This window comes from Oncorhynchus tshawytscha, linkage group LG20 (genome assembly GCF_018296145.1).
Source record: "Oncorhynchus tshawytscha isolate Ot180627B linkage group LG20, Otsh_v2.0, whole genome shotgun sequence".
NCBI classification, from domain to species: Eukaryota; Metazoa; Chordata; class Actinopteri; order Salmoniformes; family Salmonidae; genus Oncorhynchus; species Oncorhynchus tshawytscha.
Genome location: NC_056448.1, coordinates 27,206,030 through 27,226,862, shown reverse-complemented (window position 1 = coordinate 27,226,862; position 20,833 = coordinate 27,206,030). Strand labels below are relative to the sequence as shown.

Here is a 20,833-nt window from a genome sequence, read left to right as displayed (position 1 = left end):
ACTCTGAACAAATTCTATTCAGCCTCAAATCTCAGAGAAATTGACGAAAAAGGAAAAAAGCTCAGAATCTCAGGATCATGGTTGTCATGGCTCCAAAGTACAGGTTTTATAAGAACAGAAACGTAAGAACTGGAAAACCATTGAGTGTTCTTTGAAAATAACACTCAGACTACATTAGATTACTAGTATTTAGTATTTTATTAGGATTGCCATTAGCTGTTGCCAAGGCAGCCGCTATTCTTCCTAGGGTCCAAACAGGAACAAAGCAACACATTGCAATATACCCATTTACAATATAAAATGTACAATATTACAGTGCGTGTCTCTTCACAGTCCGTGTTGTAACGTGAGGTGTTTTATGAGTTTAAAAAAACAATCGATTATCCTACTAGCTTGAAGTTACCCGACGTGGAAGAGAGCTTCATGTAGCCATTTAGTACATTTCCCGGCCTCTGTTTTGGACTTAGGGACTGTGAAGAGACCCCTGGTGGCATGTCTTGAAGTTTAAATAATGATTAGTTATTAATAATAAATAAAATAAACTTTCTATGTTGTGTGTTTTTTATTGACACCTCAAAACACTTTTACAAAGGCACTAACTATATAATGTGAGTTGGCCAACTCCAACTTGCCTAAATACAGCATGTGAATATTCTATAGGCTTTGGGAGACCGAGGCAGCCCCCAATCCCCCTCAGATATGGCCGACGCGCCTACCCACAGGCCGTGCAGAAAGGGGAAAGGGGGAGAGCCGGTCAGGCATAACACAGGCGACATGGGGAGATGCAGGGAACCGAGCTTGGGCGAGAGCCGAAGCCCCTTCCTGGCACAGAATCCCGCACCAAGAGAAAGGCAGGGGGCGTGAGCCCCCTACAACTACCTAGCCCACAGCAGAATTTTGTTTTCGAGCACAGCCCCGCACCGGCAGCTGGCAACCCGTTAATGATCTTTCCACAGGTTCACCTACGGAAACCAATCCAAGGACCTCACTGAACCATCCAATCGGTAGTAGCGAAGGGTGGTGTGTACAAAGGGCAGGGACTTAACACGTGTTTATAATCCACACTTACTGGGAATTCCTCGCTCATGGGAAATAATTGCAATACCCAAACCCTATCACAAGTAGGCTTTAGCGGGTTACCCACGCCTCTCGGCAAAGGCTCAGTGTGGCGCGCGTGCAGCCCCAGGCATCACAGACTTGTTATTGCTCAATCTCGTGTGGCTGAACGCTACTTGTCCCGCAAAGAAGTTGGACGCCGACCTCTCTGGCCGCATAACTAGTTTAAAGTTGATTAAATTGTCAGGTCCGTTATTGGAATTAACAAAACAAAATCGCTCCACCAACTAAGAACAGTCATGCACCACCACCCACAGAATTGGAGACTTTGGTGTCAAATCTTTTCATGTCCGGGCGAGGTTTCCTGAGTCAAATTAAGCCGGAGGCTCCACTACTGCTGGTGCCCTTCCGTGAATTCCTGTAAGTTTCAGCATTGCAACAATACTCCCCAGAATCTGGTTTCTCGGACGCTGCCAGGCGGGTCATGGGAATAAAGCCGCCGGATCGCTAGCTGGCATTGCTTATGGTCGGAACTACAACGGTATCTGAAAGTCTTTAAACCGCTGACTTTCATTCTTGATTAATGAAAACATTCTTGCGCCAGTCCAAGAATTTCACCTCAAGCGGCACAAAATGATACCCCCGGCAGTCCCTCTTAACCACTGGCCCAGTTCAGAAGAAAACAATAACAAAATAGAACCAGAGTCTTTCTCCATTATTCCTAGCTGTGGTATTCAGGCGAAGGTCTGCTTTGAACACTAAGACCCCAAGGGACACTCAGTTAGGCGTATCGGTGCTGAGAAAGGCCGTAGCTCAACTCTCGGCAGGCCGTCAGCTTATACCCGAGATCCAACTACTAGCTTTTTAACTGCAGCAACTTTAAGATGCACTATTGGACATGGAATTACCGCAGCAGCTGGCATCAAATTTGCCCACCAATGGATCCTCAAAGGATTTCAAGCATACCTATTTCAATTACAGGGCCTCTAAAGAGTCCTGTATCGTTATTTTTCATCACTACCTCCCTGAGTCAGGAGTGGGTAATATGGATAACTGCTGCCCTCCTTGGATGTGGTAGCTGTTTCTCAGGCTTCCTCTCCGGAATCGAACCCCGATTCCCCATTTATGAATATTATCATATCCCATCTCTTTGCAAATGAGAGGGATCATTGTCTCTCCTTTCAAGAAAGGGGGATACCTAGTCAGTTGTACAACAATGCCTTCAACTGAAATGTGTCTTCCACATTTAACCCAACCCCTCTGTATCATAGAGGTGCGGGGGGCTGCCTTCATCGACATCCACGTCTTCACAACTTATCAAAAGGGATGCTTTTGGTGAAATATGCATTTTAGTGAATCAATAGCCATATGTTATTAATCAGCAGAATCCTACATTTAGTTGTCAGCTTAGAGAAGTCACTGAACTGTTTTCCAAAATGACATCATCCATAGGAGATGGCTGTTTGCTTGGACAGAGGCCTGCATAGTATGCTTTTATACCAGAAGACAATTGGATTTCAGTGACACGGAACAATAATGGGATTGCTTGCACAGTGCGAACAGTGTGACAGTCATGGCGGACAGAGGATGTCTTCTAACAAACAAGCCAATTCATCTATTAGGGTTAATCATGACAATAAGGAAAAAGGGGCCGTCTTGTACAGATGTCTTCAAATGTGAAATAAATAGGAATTATGAAAAAAGGGATTCCTCACAAACTATGATTTGAGCTAGTCAAACAGTTGCCATTAAGTCAGCATATTTATGACAAGTCTTACAATGCATTATAACCACATAACACAATATACTTGTTCAGACTTCCGTGGAAGGGCATTAGGTACAGTGGCTTGCGAAAGTATTCGGCCCCCTTGAACTTTGCGAACTTTTGCCACATTTCAGGCTTCAAACAAAGATATAAAACTGTATTTTTTTGTGAAGAATCAACAACAAGTGGGACACAATCATGAAGTGGAACGACATTTATTGGATATTTCAAACTTTTTTAACAAATCAAAATCTGAAAAATTGGGCGTGCAAAATTATTCAGCCACCTTAAGTTAATACTTTGTAGCGCCACCTTTTGCTGCGATTGCAGCTGTAAGTCGCTTGGGGTATGTCTCTATCAGTTTTGCACATCGAGAGACTGAAATGTTTTCCCATTCCTCCTTGCAAAACAGCTCGAGCTCAGTGAGGTTGGATGGAGAGTTTTGTCAACAGCAGTTTTCAGTTCTTTCCACAGATTCTCAATTGGATTCAGGTCTGGACTTTGACTTGGCCATTCTAACACCTGGATATGTTTATTTTTGAACCATTCCATTGTAGATTTTGCTTTATGTTTTGGATCATTGTCTTGTTGGAAGACAAATCTCCGTCCCAGTCTCAGGTCTTTTGCAGACTCCATCAGGTTTTCTTCCAGAATGGTCCTGTATTTGGCTCCATCCATCTTCCCATCAATTTTAACCATCTTCCCTGTCCCTGCTGAAGAAAAGCAGGCCCAAACCATGATGCTGCCACCACCATGTTTGACAGTGGGGATGTTGTGTACAGGGTGATGAGCTGTGTTGCTTTTACTCCAAACATAACGTTTTGCATTGTTGCCAAAAAGTTCAATTTTGGTTTCATCTGACCAGAGCACCTTCTTCCACATGTTTGGTGTGTCTCCCAGGTGGCTTGTGGCAAACTTTAAACAACACTTTTTATGGATATCTTTAAGAAATGGCTTTCTTCTTGCCACTCTTCCATAAAGGCCAGATTTGTGCAATATACGACTGATTGTTGTCCTATGGACAGTCTCCCACCTCAGCTGTAGATCTCTGCAGTTCATCCAGAGTGATCATGGGCCTCTTGGCTGCATCTCTGATCAGTCTTCTCCTTGTATGAGCTGAAAGTTGAGGGACGGCCAGGTCTTGGTAGATTTGCAGTGGTCTGATACTCCTTCCATTTCAATATTATCGCTTGCACAGTGCTCCTTGGGATGTTTAAAGCTTGGGAAATCTTTTTGTATCCAAATCCGGCTTTAAACTTCTTCACAACAGTATCTCGGACCTGCCTGGTGTGTTCCTTGTTCTTCATGATGCTCTCTGCGCTTTTAACGGAGCTCTGAGACTATCACAGTGCAGGTGCATTTATACGGAGACTTGATTACACACAGGTGGATTGTATTTATCATCATTAGTCATTTAGGTCAACATTGGATCATTCAGAGATCCTCACTGAACTTTTGGAGAGTTTGCTGCACTAAAAGTAAAGGGGCTGAATAATTTTGCACGCCCAATTTTTCAGTTTTTGATTTGTTAAAAAAGTTTGAACTATCCAATAAATGTCGTTCCACTTCATGATTGTGTCCCATTTGTTGTTGATTCTTCACAAAAAAATACAGTTTTACAACTTTATGTTTGAAGCCTGAAATGTGGCAAAAGGTCGCAAAGTTCAAGGGGGCCGAATACTTTCGCATGGCACTGTAGATACATTAACTATGGAGGGGTTTAAGATATAGTATGATGCCACACACAGTACATTCTGAAAGTATTCAGACCACTTTACACATTTTGTTACGTTATTGTTGTAAAAACAAAAAAAATGTCCCTCAAACTACACAGAATATCTCAATAACAAAGCAAAAACTGGTTTTAAAATAAAAAAAGAACTATCAATAAATGTCATCAATTTCAGAATAAGGCTGTAACATTACACAATTTGGAAAACGTGAAGCAGTCTGAATACTTTCCAAGTCAACTGTATTTCTAGTTGGTGTTACCCCCATCTCAAACTCAAAGGTATTCTCTCCACTTGTGTAAGCAATGGAAACTCCTGGTCCGTCAGGAGGTAAATCATGTTTGCTCTGGGGGCACCTACCTGTGTGCCAAACGACTATAAACTGCTTCAGATAACAGATGTTCAAGCTGGTGGACAGGGACATTGTGAAACGTCAATCAGGGGAGCCGAAACATTCATCATGATAGTCAGCTGAATAATATCCACTATCCAGGTGTCGAGTCATAGGATAAGGTTTAACCCAGGCTATTTATGCCCCGTCAGTGTAGGATTGGACCAGGAGAGTTTAACCCAGGCTATTTATGTCCCTATTTATGTCCCGTCAGTGCAGGATTAGACCAGGAGAGTTTAACCCAGGCTATTTATGCCCTGTCAGTGCAGGATTAGACCAGGAGAGTTTAACCCAGGCTATTTATGTCCCGTCAGTGTAGGATTAGACCAGGAGAGTTTAACCCAGGCTATTTATGCCCCATCAGTGCAGGATTAGACCAGGAGAGTTTAACCCAGGCTATTTATGCCCAGTCAGTGCAGGATTAGACCAGGAGAGTTTAACCCAGGCTATTTATGCCCCATCAGTGCAGGATTAGACCAGGAGAGTGCCACACTTCTGCCCAGTGGACACACTGAGTCGCACTCACTTCCTCACTCAACGGCCCTTCTCTAGACAGACAGGTACAAGCACACACACAAAGGTAGCCTAGTGGTTAGAGTGCTGGGCCAGTAACCGAAAGGTTGCTGGATCGAATCCCCGAGCTGACAAGGTAAAAATGTGTCTTCTGCAAGGCAGTTAACCCACTGTTCCCCGGGCGCCGAAGACGTGGATGTCGATTAAGGCAGCCCCACGCACCGCTCTGATTCAGAGGGGTTGGGTTAAATGCAAAAGACACTTTTCAGTTGAATGCATTCAGTTGTACAACTGACTTCCTTCCTTTCCAAACAGACAGGTCTAATGTCAAGGGTCGCTCCACACAAGAATAGTAATACAAACGTAGTATTGTCATTACACTTCTGCTCAAATCTACTCCCTCACCATGTCCCCATTCTCATAGAGACATGTTACACCCAAACAGCCATCACAACAGGCCGTTTAACTGGAGAGGCAGAGGGCGAAATCACTTCCCCGTTGCCTTATACTTACAGGGCCAGGCAACAACAACATTAGTTAGCTAGTTAGTTTATTGTTCAGTGCAAACTGCCACCACAGTACAGGTTAGGCTGTACGAGAGAGTGTCACTCTCAGTGTACAAACAGACATTGACAGAAAAACCCTTCTCTAAAAAACAACACATTTTAGCAGGACAGCCTTCATCAGTGTTATTTATCCTGTGGTACAGTATACAACTCATGACAGATTAAGGGGGGGGGGGGAGAAAGCAAAACGTGATTGTCTAATGACGCTTTATACTGGGAATCAAGGAGCCCAGGGCAAAGACGATACAGAGAAAGTAGGCCAGTCCTGCTTGTGTGCTGTGCCTAGCAAGGTTTGCCGTCTCAGTGATATGCAAAACCTCTCCACCTCATTCACAGCCATTATTGTGCACCATGTGAAATCAGCACATAGCTAGCAAGCAATCAGTCTCTCTGGCAATGGAATAGAGTGTTTTTATCAAACAAACCACTGTCTGTTGTGTAAAAAAGGTCAATGGATTCAAGCCAGGTTAATGTTCTTTCCCTTTGTGCGGTTGTCTGTGCCCAATAATGTTTGTATCATGTTGTGCTGCTGCCATGGTGTCGCTACCATGTTGTCATGTGTTGCTGCCTTGCCATCTTGTCATCTTAGGTCTCTCTTTATGTAGTGTTGTCTCTTGTCGTGATGTGTGTTCTGTCCTATATTTGTATTTTATTTGTTTTATGTTTTTAATCCCAGCCCCCGTCCCCACAGGAGGCCTTTTGGTAGGCCGTCAGTGTAAACAATAATTTGTTCTTAACTGACTTGCCTAGTTAAAATAAAGGTTCGGTTTTGTTTGATCGAGGCAACAAAGGAAACCCTGTTGAGAGACAAATTGTGTGGAAATATAAAATATCTGCTGTTCGTGCATTCTTTTACATTAATTTCCTGGCGAATGAAACATTACAGTACAATACTTTTTATGTTGTAAATCAAGTAAAAATGTCTTCGATTATGGCTTGTTTACTAGCTTCTAGTTCAGCAAGGCATTAAAATAGCCAATAATTTCCAATCTGAGCAAATCAAAAGTCTCTCTTATCTTGACCCATGACAGCAACAAGAAGTCATGATTCCTCTTGTTTTTTACATCTTTGAGCTTTTCTTCCTTGTCAAGAGATGTCAGGTGAGCTGAAGTCACCCCAATATCCAACAGACAGGCACACAGAAAGAGCTGGAAAGAAACAGACAGAAAAAGAGGGGGGTAGAGATTACGTGCTCTTCCTCCCCAGCTAAAGTATCTGACACTAATGCACTATGAGTCATGTTTTGGTCATTGGGGATTACTGCTTTCACAGAAATTATTCTGTTGAAATTGTTAAAACGTAATACGTAACAAATATATTCCCATATTGCATGTCCTTTTAGCCTGAAAGATTCTACTTGAAAAATGGTCATGTTGTTGTATTAGAAAGAATGGATAATGTCACAACACAAATACCAAACATCAAGCACTTCTTCAGATGGCTGAAGGGTTCAAGTGACATCACAGATAGAAATATAACAAAACAGAGACAATGCTGGGCCAATTGTGCGCCGCCCTATGGGACTCCAAATCACAGCCGGATGTGATTCAGCCTGGATTCGAGCCAGGGACTGTAGTGACACCTCTTGCACTGAGATGTAGTGCCTTAGACTGCTGCGCCACATGGGAGCCCAAAATACTTACTGTAAGTATATTTAAAAACAAATATCTGACAAATGGCATGAGAAATATGGCACACATAGGAAATATAAATATTTTTAGACTGACTCACGTAGTATTTTACTGGGCGACTTTTACTTGAGTCATTCTCTATTAAGGTGTCTTCACTCTGACTCAAGAAAATGGGGTACTTTTTCCACCACTGCTCACATGGGACAAGAGCCCTCCCATCTGTTCTCCACATAATCAAATCAGTTATCACTGATATATACATGCTTATTCACTCAAAGCACTAACCAGCAAACCATCTATTGGTGAGCTTTGACCCTGCCCATTTAGGCTACAATCAACTACAGCCTCTCTTAATTTGTTTCAGTTACTCCCAATCAATGTTCTTATACAGAAAAAGACCCCTGGTGATGTGCAGATGAAAGGAATAGATTACATGGCATAGTACAGCATGTCCTGAAAATACAGAGCAGCGAGGACATCCATTTCATATTAAGCTCTTCTTTAATATAAAATAGGTCATGCCGTGGATTATAAATATTATGCGTTTCAGAGGGACTGGACCAAATGCACTAGTTTACACAAAGAACTGGGATGTGAGGAAGAGCGCTATATAACTTACAATCCTCTGGACGATGCAGTGCTACAGTGATATACTGTCACAGTACTATGAAAGGTGATTGTATGAAACTTAAACTCCAAAGACAATCTTAAAGACACACCTACAGTATTCATGGGAAGAAAACAATTATATATTTGGCTTATGTTCTAATGAGGTACCAGATATGAGGTACCAGATAGAGACAGATTCATAGGAATCTGTGATCATCTCAAATAATATTCCTAAGAGTCGACACTCCTTTATTCCAATTTAAGGAAACGTGGTAATCATACTGTGTTGGTAAACATCCTCTATAGAGTGCATGGCCCACAAGATACTGCCTTGATAGGAATCAAACATTCCCCGAGCATTACAGCGCTCAATCATACACAATAGGGAAGCAGCAACACCCAATTTACGGTGCTGCGTTAACGTCATCACAAAACATCTCAGATGACCCCAACAAGGCAACAACACATTTCCCTTCCCTGGTCCACAGTCCTTCCCTGCTCTGTCCAATTCAAAAGGTAGAAGAAAGAAAAGGCTTGGTTCTCTACCAAACTCTGAATTCTTCAAAAACACTCTGGCTGCTGAGTCCCAAGTAGCCTACATATGACAGAAGAACCAAACCTACACTCACTGAACAAAACATACGGTTTGTCATCAAGGTTACCTTTTGGATCGTCTGAGCATGGCCCCGCTGAGAAAGTGTGGCATGGTAAAGTTGGAGAGCACCGTCCACAGACTGGAGTCCGACATTGTGCCAAAGTCATGCCAGCCTCCTCCAGGAAGCGGGACGTGAGGTATCAGAAGACACGGCGAAGAGAAGCGCCGGGTGTCAGTGACATGGGGGTGGGGGGTGGCCCATCCCCTACAACAGTCCCAGCGACAAGCACCCCTACTCAAACAGACACCCTCCTCCTCCAAGGCTGCAAACTTACTCTGCTGTACGGGCACATCTGCAGCCAGCTGCGGCATACACACACACTGGCAGAGCAGACACTGCAGCGTCCTTTAACTGCTGTCCCAAAACCAAAAAAGAAAAAGTACTCCAGGGATTGCCAACACTTTAACATCAGGTGGTTATAAGCCTCTACGACAGGGACACCTTATAACAGCATACTTTTGCTTTTCCTGTCTGTGTATATCTGTATCCCATACACTCACTCAACCTGCTCCCTCTCTACCAGCTCAACATGCTCCATATCATGTAACAGGCGGCATCTACCACTCCGCATCCCAGGCAGGGGGAGGGGTTAGTGTGGCGCTGCATCATCTGCAGACATTGCGGTGCATTCACAGCTTTCACAATCTGGCTCCCCTCCAGAACGTCCCATGGGCTGGCCGGTCTTAAGCACACATTCTTGACAGTTGGCTGTTGAATTTGGCTGAGATCAGCCTGCATGTGTGTGTTAAAAGGGGGGCTGGGCAGGCAGCTGGGTAAGAGGAGAGGCATGCAGCCACACGATCAACAGGAGATAGCATGGCGTCAGTGATCTCAGTCAGGTTCCTGTTACACAGTGTGCCTCCACCTGAGGAGCCTGGTGAGATACCTCTCCCTGAGGGGAAACACTAACACTCATTTACACCCATTCAAGGAAAAAGGATGGGAACCAATTACGGGACACAGGCATTGATTACTCACTAATGCAGTACTCCAAAACAGTGGCCAGTACAACCAAGTACAACCAAGGAGTCTTTCCTGAAACCACGTCACCTGACCAGGAAGAAATCCTGGCTCTATCTAGCTGTAGATGGTCTTCTGTCTGCATTGCACGGAGACTTGCTATGGTTCTATCGTACAATCATATGACCTGGCCAAGAAAAAGTCACACTGTCTAAAAACCCAGAGTCCCTTGATGATAACAAGGTCACACGGTCTGTAAAAACTCAGGGTCCATTGATAACAAGGTCACATGATCTGTACAAACTCAGGCTCACTTGATAACAAGGTCACATGGTCTGTAAAAACTTAGGCTCACTTGATAACAAGGTCACATGGTCTGTAAAAACTCAGGCTCACTTGATAACAAGGTCACATGGTCTGTAAAAACTCAGGCTCACTTGATAACAAGGTCACATGGTCTGTAAAAACCCCGGGTTCCTTGTCAGGACCTGTGATACAACACGCTCCTAAATTGTGAAGCAATGATGCTAACGTCAGGTAGCAGTGCAGGACACCCAGCCCCCCTTTCTGTGTCCCAGTAGAGCCATGTGACAGGCACATCCCTACTCTAATTATGGTTTAGCTCTGCTTCTGGGCTCCAGATAAGTGAGGGTGATTTCAAAGGCAAACACTTTTACCGGTACATTAGTTATTAGATGGAGCTGTGCAGACTAGTCCGAAGATACATTTGAAGTCAAACTTCATTGGAAGCGCATTCATTGCGCAAGGATTTCTATTGGTTAATACACGTTTCTGCGGCCTGTCATGGACAGATATGCTGACTGGTGTCTGATGGTGGCATTCGTAACTGCTGGTTATACAATCTAATATACACAACTGAATTATAATTTTATAAACACAATTCTAAATGTACAGGAATGTTGCTAAATTCTGCTTGGTGTTGACCTGAAATTACAGTGTCAATTACAAAATCTTCAACTCAAAATCTGCAATCCAAAGGGCCTCCCTGTCACGCCCTGGTCTTAGTATTTTGTGTTTATATATTTATTTGGTCAGGCCAGGGTGTGACATGGGGTTATTTTGTGTTGTGGTATTGGGGGTTTTAGTAGGTATTGGGATTGTGGCTGAGTAGGGGTGTCTAGCATAGTCTATGGCTGCCTGAGGTTCTCAATCAGTCAGGTGATTCTCGTTGTCTCTGATTGGGAACCATATTTAGGTAGCCTGGGTTTCACTGTGTGTTTGTGGGTGATTGTTCCCGTCTTAGTGTTTTGTATTTCACCAGATAGGCCGTTTCGGTTTTCATTTTTCATTTTCGTTAGTTTTGTAGTTTCTGTATGTATAGGGTTTTCTTCATTAAAATATATCATGAATCATCATCACGCTGCATTTTGGTCCGATCCTTGTTCTACCTCTTCGTCAGAGGAGGAGATAGAAGAGAGCCGTTACACTCCCGGGTGGCGCAGTGGTCTAAGGCTGTGCCACCAGAGGCTGAAGAAAGCACTATCATGTAGGATCTTCCTTTATGTGCAATCAGTGAAAGCATTACCATGTTTATTAAAGACGGATTTAATGAGTCTAAATACAACATGTGAAATTAATCTGACTTGTGGTCATGAGGAGAAGATGGTTGCAGACGATTTTGAACATTAGCGTTACATATGCGAAGAACGGGTTGTTAATAGCTGGGTTGTTAATAGCTGGGTTGTTAATAGCTGGGTTGTTAATAGTTGTTTTTTGAGATAGAGATATTCATTCAGTGTGGTTAATATTGGGGATGTCTACAAGAGCACGTTAATAGGCCACTGTGGAGTGGATTTACAGTGGTTAAATGTAAACAAAATATTTTTTGTCAATAACTTAGCCATCTTTTGACCAATCTCTTAACATAGTTTGAGAAAAACTAAGACATGTACCATGTGACTACATTTTTGTGTATTTTACCCCCTTTTCTCCCCAATCTCGATCTTATCTCATTGCTGCAACTCCCCAATGGGCTTTGGAGGCGAAGGTCGAGTCACGCATCCTCCGAAACATGACCTGCCAAACCGCACTTCTTAACACCCGCCCGCTTAACCTTAACCTGGAAGCCAGCCGAACCAATGTGTAGGAGGAAACACAGTTCACCTGACGACCAGGGTCAGCCTGAAGGCGCCCGGCCCGCCACAAGGAGTTGCTAGAGTGCGATGAGCCAAGTAAGTCCCCCCAGCCAAACCCTCCCCTAACGACGCTGGGCCAATTGTGCGCCGCCCTATGGGACTCCCAATCACGGCTGGTTGTGATACAGCCCGGGATCTTACCCGGGTCTGTAGTGACGCATCTTGCACTGCCGTATACCACTATGCTACTCGGGAAGCTAGAGAATAAGAATTTGAAGCATATTTTATCATATGTGCTCCTTCTGGTATAGTGTGGCATCTTTGAAAGCATCAACATTCTTTTTCCGAACTCTTCATGGACTATTGTGATGAGTCCAAAGACCACATTTTTTATAAATCTAACTTTTAGTCCATGAGAATACGTTCTTTTAATGATTATTTTAAGCATTAGCGTTAGAGTCAAGAAGGTAAATTGCTAATAGTTTTCCTTTTTTTTTGTTGATATCATTGCCAAACATGGTAATGTCTTTGCTGAACCTAAGAAATGTTCAAGTTGACAGGACTTTGTGTAGTGGATTTACAAAGAACTTAAGTGGACAAATAAAATAGGTTTTTCAAAGAATTTCCACATTTCCAAGGAGGAAAGTCTATCCTGACAGACCTTATGGGTCCTTGAGGCGAATGTGTTCAGCATTAGGAAAGACAACTACATGTCAATTTAAGTGAGACCCCTTATAACAGCACCACCTATAGGCCAATCAGTGCCATTCTTTTTTAAATTACTCATGACCTGACGTGCTAATTCTCTTGCCCTTGATTTACAGTAATGGGCTGCAAATATTTTAGGGAAAATTATACATTCTGTGCAGCACAGCAATTAGCCGAGTAGACTAATCTCTCCTAATTCATTAATCCTGATTAAAGTTCACTATGTTCTCTGGAATCACTGTGAAACATTATTGTCCTGATGGCTAATATTACACATAGGGGATGACTGACACCAGACACTTGACTTCAAAGGATTTGTACTTAAAATGGATTAGCTGATGGATACCCAGCCTGCCCTTGCTGGTTAGCCTAGCGAGTCGTCATATCATTTGCTCATTGACTGGTTAGCATTGGCAAGCTAATGTAGCGACTGATTTGTCTTTTGTTACTTAAAGGGTAATCTCTCATGGACAGAGCAAGTATCTGACCAAACAGGCAAGATTTTATTTGAGTTAAGCAACGTCATGTCTACTTAACAGGTAAGCATGGCCACTAGTAGAAAAAAATCAAAACAAGACAATACTGTAAAATAAATGTACAAAGTGACAATGTCCTGCTGACAGGGTAAACAAACTTGAGAAATCTAACAAGCATGCTTATGTCTGAGGTGTTCACCATTCTTGTCAGTGAAGACCTTCATTGGTTACTCACAATGTGACACTAAAAACAGTAAACACAGGGCATACTTATGATACCCATTCAAGGAAAGGTGAATTACAGAGTCAAATTTCATATAAACAAACATGCCAACATTTTTGATAGGAAAAGCAAAATGCAGATAGAATAAAATAGCATCAATGATGTGATGATTTTGGAGAGCCTCACTTTCCTATTTATTCTCAATTAAGAGGTTTTCTAGTTTCAACTAGGAATATTACAACAATACTACTGTATTGCACAAATGCGGCAATCTTTGTGAAATTGATTCACTTGAACTAGGCTTCTGCTCCTCTCAACAGAAATGTAAGTGTAGTTAGCAGCACAAGTTGGTCAGAGGTGATGTGAGGGGGTGTTGTGCTACTCATTGATGAACACTTGGCTGTCAAGGACTTTGTCTTTCATACTGTCTGTATATTGACAACTGAAAGTATGTCTGGCGTAAACACATGCACTGCCAATGGCTTATAGGATGTATAGCATATTCTATAAAGAATATTCCTGACAAACACTACACAAACGGTATAAATGACAACATTCCCCTCCAAACATCACCAACAGTAACCACAAGCACATTTACACTACAACAGTGACATGAGCATGAAACTGGGGCATACATGTGCCTTGTCATCACAGTTTGATACATTTATTTATCCAAAATAAGAATAATTCACTAAATTTAGAATGGTTACACTTGAACTTCACTAATTAAAATCTGGGGCCTCATTTATAAAAGTTAGGTACATTTCACAGTAAATATTTATGTGGATCAGTGCTAAAAATACAAATAATATATATAAAAATATTGATTAATAAACTTGGCGTACACCATGTTTCCCGTTATAAAATCAGACGTGTACTGAAACTGTGCGCGAGTGAAATATCATTAGCTTGAAAAACACACACCATTCACCTTTTATGGTGACAATAACACCCTTAATTTGCTGTATAATTTGGAACTATTGGAATTAGGCAACGGCAGTTTAAAAGAAAGAGCAATGGTACATTTTATCAAATGTTTTTGGTATTTGGCAGAATATTTTTATATTTTGCAGTATATGCTGCAATTTGGCAAAGTACTATGACAATGAACAAAATGTAAAAAACCATGGACAATTGTGAACCCGCCAGCAGAACATTTAAATTCAACAATGTCTGCATTGACATTACCTCAAAACTTAATACGCTCGACTTTTCGCAAATTCTGACACATTGTCTAAGGCTACACATTTTTTTAACAGTACCTACAGTAGTGATGGCAGGTAGCCTTGGGCCAGTAACCGAAAGGTTGCTGGTTCGAATACCCAAGCCGACAAGGTTAAAAATCTGCCAATGGGCCCTTGAGCAACGCACTTTACCCTAATACGCTCCAAGGGTGCCGTACTACAATGGCTGACCCTGTAAAACAAATTTCACTGCACCTGTCCCATGGAAAGTATTCAGACCCCCTGACTTTTTCCACATTTTGTTACTTTACAGCCTTATCCTAAAATGGATTAAATGAAAACATTTCCTCAATCTACACACAATACCCCATAATTACAAAGTGAAAACAGTGATTGCTAATTAATAACAATTAAAAACAGAAATAGCTTATTTACATAAGTAGAAACTTGGAGTCCACCTGTGGAAAATTCAATTGATTGGACATGATTTGGAAAGGCACACACCTGTCTATACAAGGACCCACAGTTGACAGTGCACATCAGAGCAAAAACCAAGTCATGAGGTTGAAGGAATTGTCCGTAGAGCTCCGAGACAGGATTGTGTCAAAGAACAGATCTGGGGATGGGTACCAAAAAATGTCTTCAGCATTTGAAGGTCCCCAAGAACACAGTGGCCTCCATCCTTAAATGGAAGAACCACCAAGACTCTTCTTAGAGTTGGCCGCCTGGCCAAACTGAGCAATCGGGGGAGAAGGGCCTTGGTCAGGGAAGTGACCAAGAACCCCATGGTCACTCTGACAGAGTGCCAGAGTTGCTCTGTGGGGTTGGGAGAATCTTCCACAGAAGGACAACAATATCCGCAGCACTCCACCAATCAGGCCTTTATGGTCGAGTGGCCAGATGGAAGCAAAAACTCAGTAAAATGTCTTTGAAATCCCTTGTGTGGCCCAGCGAGAGCCCAGACTTGAACACGATCGAACATCTCTAAAGAGACCTGAAAATAGCGATGCTCCCCATCCAACCTGACAGAGCTTGATAGGATCTGCTTAGAAGAATGGGAGAAACTCCCCAAATACAGGTGTGCCAAGCTTTTAGCGTCATACCCAAAAATAATCGAGGCTGTAATCTTTGCCAAAGGTGCTTCAACAAAGTACTGAGTAAAAGGTCTGAATACTTATGTAAATGTGTTCCGTTTTCTTTTTTAAAATACACGTTCAAACATTTCTAAAAACCTGTTTCTGCTTTGTCATAATGGAGTATTGTGTGTAGATTGATGAGGGGGGAAAACAATTCAATATATCTTAAAACAGGCTGTAACGTAACAAAATATGGAAAAAGTCAAGGGGTCTGAATACTTTCCCGAATGCACAGTACATTCTTCAATATAAAATAACTGCCTGTTCATCTGTTAAATTAGACTGTTATAAACTGGGCTGCCAATGAGATCTTGTACAGAAAAACTTAAAATACATAGCTTATCCATTTACTAGGCCCAATTAAATGAGTGATGCGCATGGTCATTTGTATGGCTACTTTGGGACCCACATAATGGCCAGAAAAGGTGAGGAATTTACTCTGCAATGGTTATGAAAATGAAATGGATAGGGAATGTATTCTCATGTCTAATTATTATTATTTTATTTAACCTTTATTTAACTAGGCAAGTCTGTTAAAGACACATTCTTATTTACAATTTTGGATTCTAAAAAAAAAACAGATTTTCGCTCCTCTTACTAACGTCATATGGCTGCATCTTGCTATGAAGCGATGTTTTCCTTTATGTATGCTTGGGCGTGTCATCACAATATGCATACGTATGGTCTGAATATTGCATGGCGGTAAGGAACGTTTTTATCAATGCCAACTTTAGCAGGAAAATGTTGGAGAATATTTTGTACTTACGGAACGTTTATAAATGAGGCCCGGTAGCCTATGAATCAAACAAACATGTTTCTCAGAAAGGATGAACTCCTTTCCCCTTTGTCCTGTCCTTCCCATCCCAAATAAATTGGTGAAAGAGGGGAGAAGACTAGGGATTCTGGAAACATTAATGAACCAGAATGGTTAGTACAACAAAAGGAGGGATCGGGCTCAATGACCCTGCTGAATATGTGAAACCAGAGGAACCTACTCCAGGAACAAAGGCTGATTCAGTGCAGCTCGGCAGGCGACAACAAGATACAGTGAAGAGGACCGTGTGACCTGCATCTCTGACAGCATTAGTGTGCCGAGAGGAGAGAAAATAAGGACTTAGGGAAAGAGCGAAGAGAGAGAAAATTGAAGGGGAACAATCTGGGAGACAGCCATGTCCCCCTCCTACTCGGTCACTTCTCCAGATGATACAGACTTCCTTTGAAGTCTTGACAAGAATCAGCCAGAGTAGCAAGCAGCACAGGCTCACAGACCAGAATATACTCATATAGAAACTATTGACTAGGGCTGGGTTTGGCCAGAGACATCACAATACAATATTATCACGATACTTAAGTGCTGATACGATATGCATTGAGAGTCTATATTTATCACGATTCGATACTGCAATGTTCCAAACATACTGCTCACGAGATGTCTGCTGCAGAGGGACAAGAGAGAGCCATAATAAAAACAAGTTTTGCTCAGTGCTGAAAACATGCTGGCTTACCATTTAAAAAGAAGATTGTGGCCAAGCTATAGGAGGATAAATGGTGAAGTTGTGGCACAGGTACAGACAACTAGCGATAGCTAACGTTAACTACCTAGCAACAAATGGTGAACCAGAAAGTATAATACATCAAAAGGAGGAATCGGGCTCAATGACCCAGTTGAATATGCAAAACCAGAGGAACCTACCCCAGGAACAAAAGGCTGATTCAGGGCAGCTCGCCAGGCTACACATCAAGAGACAGTGAAGAGTTAGACTGTTTTTTCTGCTACCGCACGACAAGCGATACCGGAGCGTCAAGTCTAGGACCAAAAGGCTGCTCAACAGCTTCTACCCCCAAGCCATTAGACTGCTGAACAATTCATAAAAATCATCACCGGACAATTTACATTGACAGCCCCCCCATCTCTTGTACACTGCTGCTTCTCACTGTGCATTTGTTACCTATGCATAGTCACTTGGCCCCCACCTACATGTACAGGTTACCTCAACTAGCCTGTACCCCTGCACACTGACTCGGTACCGGTGCCCCCTGTATATAGCCTCGTATTGTAATTCTTATTGTGTTACTTTTTATTACTACTTTTTATTTTAGTCTACTTGGTAATATTTTCTTTTCCTTGAACTGCACTGTTGTTTAACAGCTTGTAAGTAAGCATTTCACAGTAAAGTCTACACTTGTATTCGGCACATGTGGCAAACAAAGTTTGATTTGAAGAGGACAGAGTGACCTATCTCCGACATTATTAGTGTGAAAAGCGAAGAGGAGAGAAAACAAGGACATCGGGAGAAGATTCATCGGGAACACTCAGGGCGACAGCCATGTCCCCCTCTGTCACTTCACCAGATGTCACAGAGTCCCTTTGAAGTGCTGACATGCATCAGCCATAGTGTGAAGCACAGGCTCACAGACTGGGTAGTTTCTATAAGAGTAAATTCTGCTATTGACTAGGGCTGGGGATTGCCAGGGACCTTATGATATGATTATATCGCGATACTTGGGTGGCGATACAAAAGGGATTGTGATTCTATTTGTATCACGAAAACATGTTGGTTTATTATTTAAAAAGAAGATTGAGGCCAAGCTACAGTATAGGCTGAGAAATACCCAAGTTTTGGCCCAGGTACAGCCAACTAGTGATATACATGGGGCTCTATTTTCAGCTGGCGTTAAAGCCAGCTCTAGTGTCAAACGCATGCTCTTTGGGAATTTCGACTTGATAAAGCCAGAGCTCTGATATTTTCCAAAAGCTGGTCTTAGTAGTAATGCAATTGGTTAGGGTATCAATTTTTCCAGCGGAGGCACACAGTAGACTAATCAATAGCTGACTAAACGCCACTCCAGATAATCAATAATCAAATACAATTTCCTTGATGAGATTCAATTGGCATATGTGCATCTGCGCTGAGATGTCATCTTGTTGAAGTATGAATTGCTGATGCTGAATCCGCGTGTAGCTTCGGCTATTTTCCTGTTCCGTTGTTTACCTTTCATTTACATTTTAGCCAATTAGCAGACGCTCTTATCCAGAGCGACTTACAGGAACCATTATGGTTAACTGCCTTGCAGATTTTTCACCTGGTTGGTTCAGGGATTTGAACCAGCGACCTTTCGGTTAATGGCCAAACGCTCTTAACTGCTAGGCTACCTGCTGCCTGTGGCAAAGTCATTAACAGGCCATATCATGCGATGGTAAGCTAATCTTATTATAACGTTTGGGGAATGTCCAATTGTCCATGGCTCGTACATGCAGTGCCATTCTGAAAAAGTACACACCCCACACACTCGTTCAAAACAACTGGTAATTCTGGAAAAAAACAAGGTCAAATAATGACATCAGTTATCTTCAGGTCGGAAAGTCGAAGCTATAGAAAGAGTCAGAGTTCCCAAGTTGGAATTCTGAGTTGGGTGACTGTAGCTAGCTAGGTCTAAACAAAAGACTCCACTATGCAAGCAACCACTTCAATGTAACTGTTACCATTAACAACTTCTGTATCCTGTGCATGTGAGAAATACACTTGGATTTTATTTGATATAGTGTGTTTACATGAGACGGTAAATGTGAAGAACCACATGACCTGCACCAAAGTCAGATTAGGATATAGGCCAAGGGCTAGATGAAGTGTATATTTACTACTACTTAGATTTACTAATTTCACCACTTTTATTCTTGAAATCTTTGGTTGTTTCCTTACACTGAATCCTTAGAGATAGGTGGGGTTTAAAAGGATGTGAACGACACTGAATGGGTGGAGGCAAAGAAGAGCTCTCCAGTAGGTGTACCAAAATATTCACGGGCCATTTTCTCAAATGTAGAGTTTCAAGTTAAACTTTCAAAGCAGAATTACTTTCCCATTGTTCCTCAACTGTAGTGTATAATAAACCATTTTCTAGCTCAGCCTCTACTTTCATCCAATGTAAAAAAAAATAATTAAAAACACCATTTTAAATTTTGCTACATGGGACCAAATCCAGGTGTTGGGTCACATATAAGCCCGGTGTCTTCCTATTCCATCAAAGCTGCTCCAAAAGCAGCATATTTCAGAGAGAAATCCAAAAACAGACTTCTGTCAGAATAAAGAGATGATTGCATGCAATTTCGACTCAACCATTCACAATCCAGCACGATTTGTTCCTCAACCCCCAAAAACAAAATGGCCTTGATGGTCGAAAAAGAGCTTGTAACGCTTACCTCCAAAAATGAAACGCGTGCAGCGGGCTGAGCGGGCTGCAAGGACTTGTGGGTGTCGGGCTCAAGCTTCGGGGCGTGAGGCTGGAAGTTAAATGTAAGTTTTGTAAATAGTGATTCCTTTAGCACACTAAATTTGCACAGGACAACGGTTACTCTCTCTTAAAAGGCCTGAGGGGATTTTGGGCTGATGTATGCAGACACATACCCTGTTCTCCTAGCTAGCTGACATACATTTATCACAGCAGCACAGCATAACAAATGGTCCCCTTTGAAATGAAACAAAATGGTGTTCTGGAAATAGGTTACCAAGGTACTTGTCTACCCACACAACACAGGTTTAACTTCTTAGAGGATTAGAAACTGTTTGGTCTTTGAGGTTTGATTAGTTTAAGCGATTATAATAGAAAGGATCCAAACTATCCACACAGGTGGAGAGTGAAACCTGAAACAGGTACACAATGAAATCAACTCCTCCTTGAAATCGGAGGAATTCATAAATGCTATGAGAAGGCAAATCATGTAACGTAGGCCTTCTTGTGTTACTTTGATTGATTAGATTTAGTTGATTTATTAACTATTTCTTGAACTGCACTGTTGGTTAAGGGCTTGTATGTAAGCATTTCACTACACCTGTTGTATTTGACGCATGTGACAAATAAGATGTGATTTGATTCTACTCCTTTACAGTAACTTCACTGGCAAGGAAAGGAAGCTCACTTCTTAAAGGTCTTCACTTTACATGTGACAGATATATTTTAGCCCTCCAAACCAGTGTTAACTGAGTTATCCAAATAGAAAAACCTGACAGACTTTTGCCTGCTATTATAGCAGTTAGTAGATAAAATCTATGATTAGAAAATAATAGTATCTCAACAGTATCAGTTGTCCATGATTAAACACTGGTATTGTTCCATAGAGCTGATGAATTCAAAATC

The 20,833-nt window shown here is 42.0% G+C and overlaps 1 protein-coding gene across 5 annotated transcripts in view; it reads right to left on the bottom strand.

Annotated features, from left to right (window-relative positions):
- mast4 (microtubule associated serine/threonine kinase family member 4) overlaps positions 1-20,833 on the bottom strand; it is a 175,303-nt gene that overhangs the window by 55,448 nt on the left and 99,022 nt on the right. The window contains exon 2 of one of the 5 annotated variants that reach the window (XM_024382107.2): positions 19,899-19,979. The exons of 3 other annotated variants lie outside the window; for them this stretch is intronic. In XM_024382107.2, the coding sequence (XP_024237875.1) occupies positions 19,899-19,979 (81 nt within the window). Of the gene's footprint in view, positions 1-8,923; positions 9,424-19,898; positions 19,980-20,833 lie in introns of those variants that run through there. One more of the 5 variants, XM_024382106.2, reaches the window with a different exon arrangement.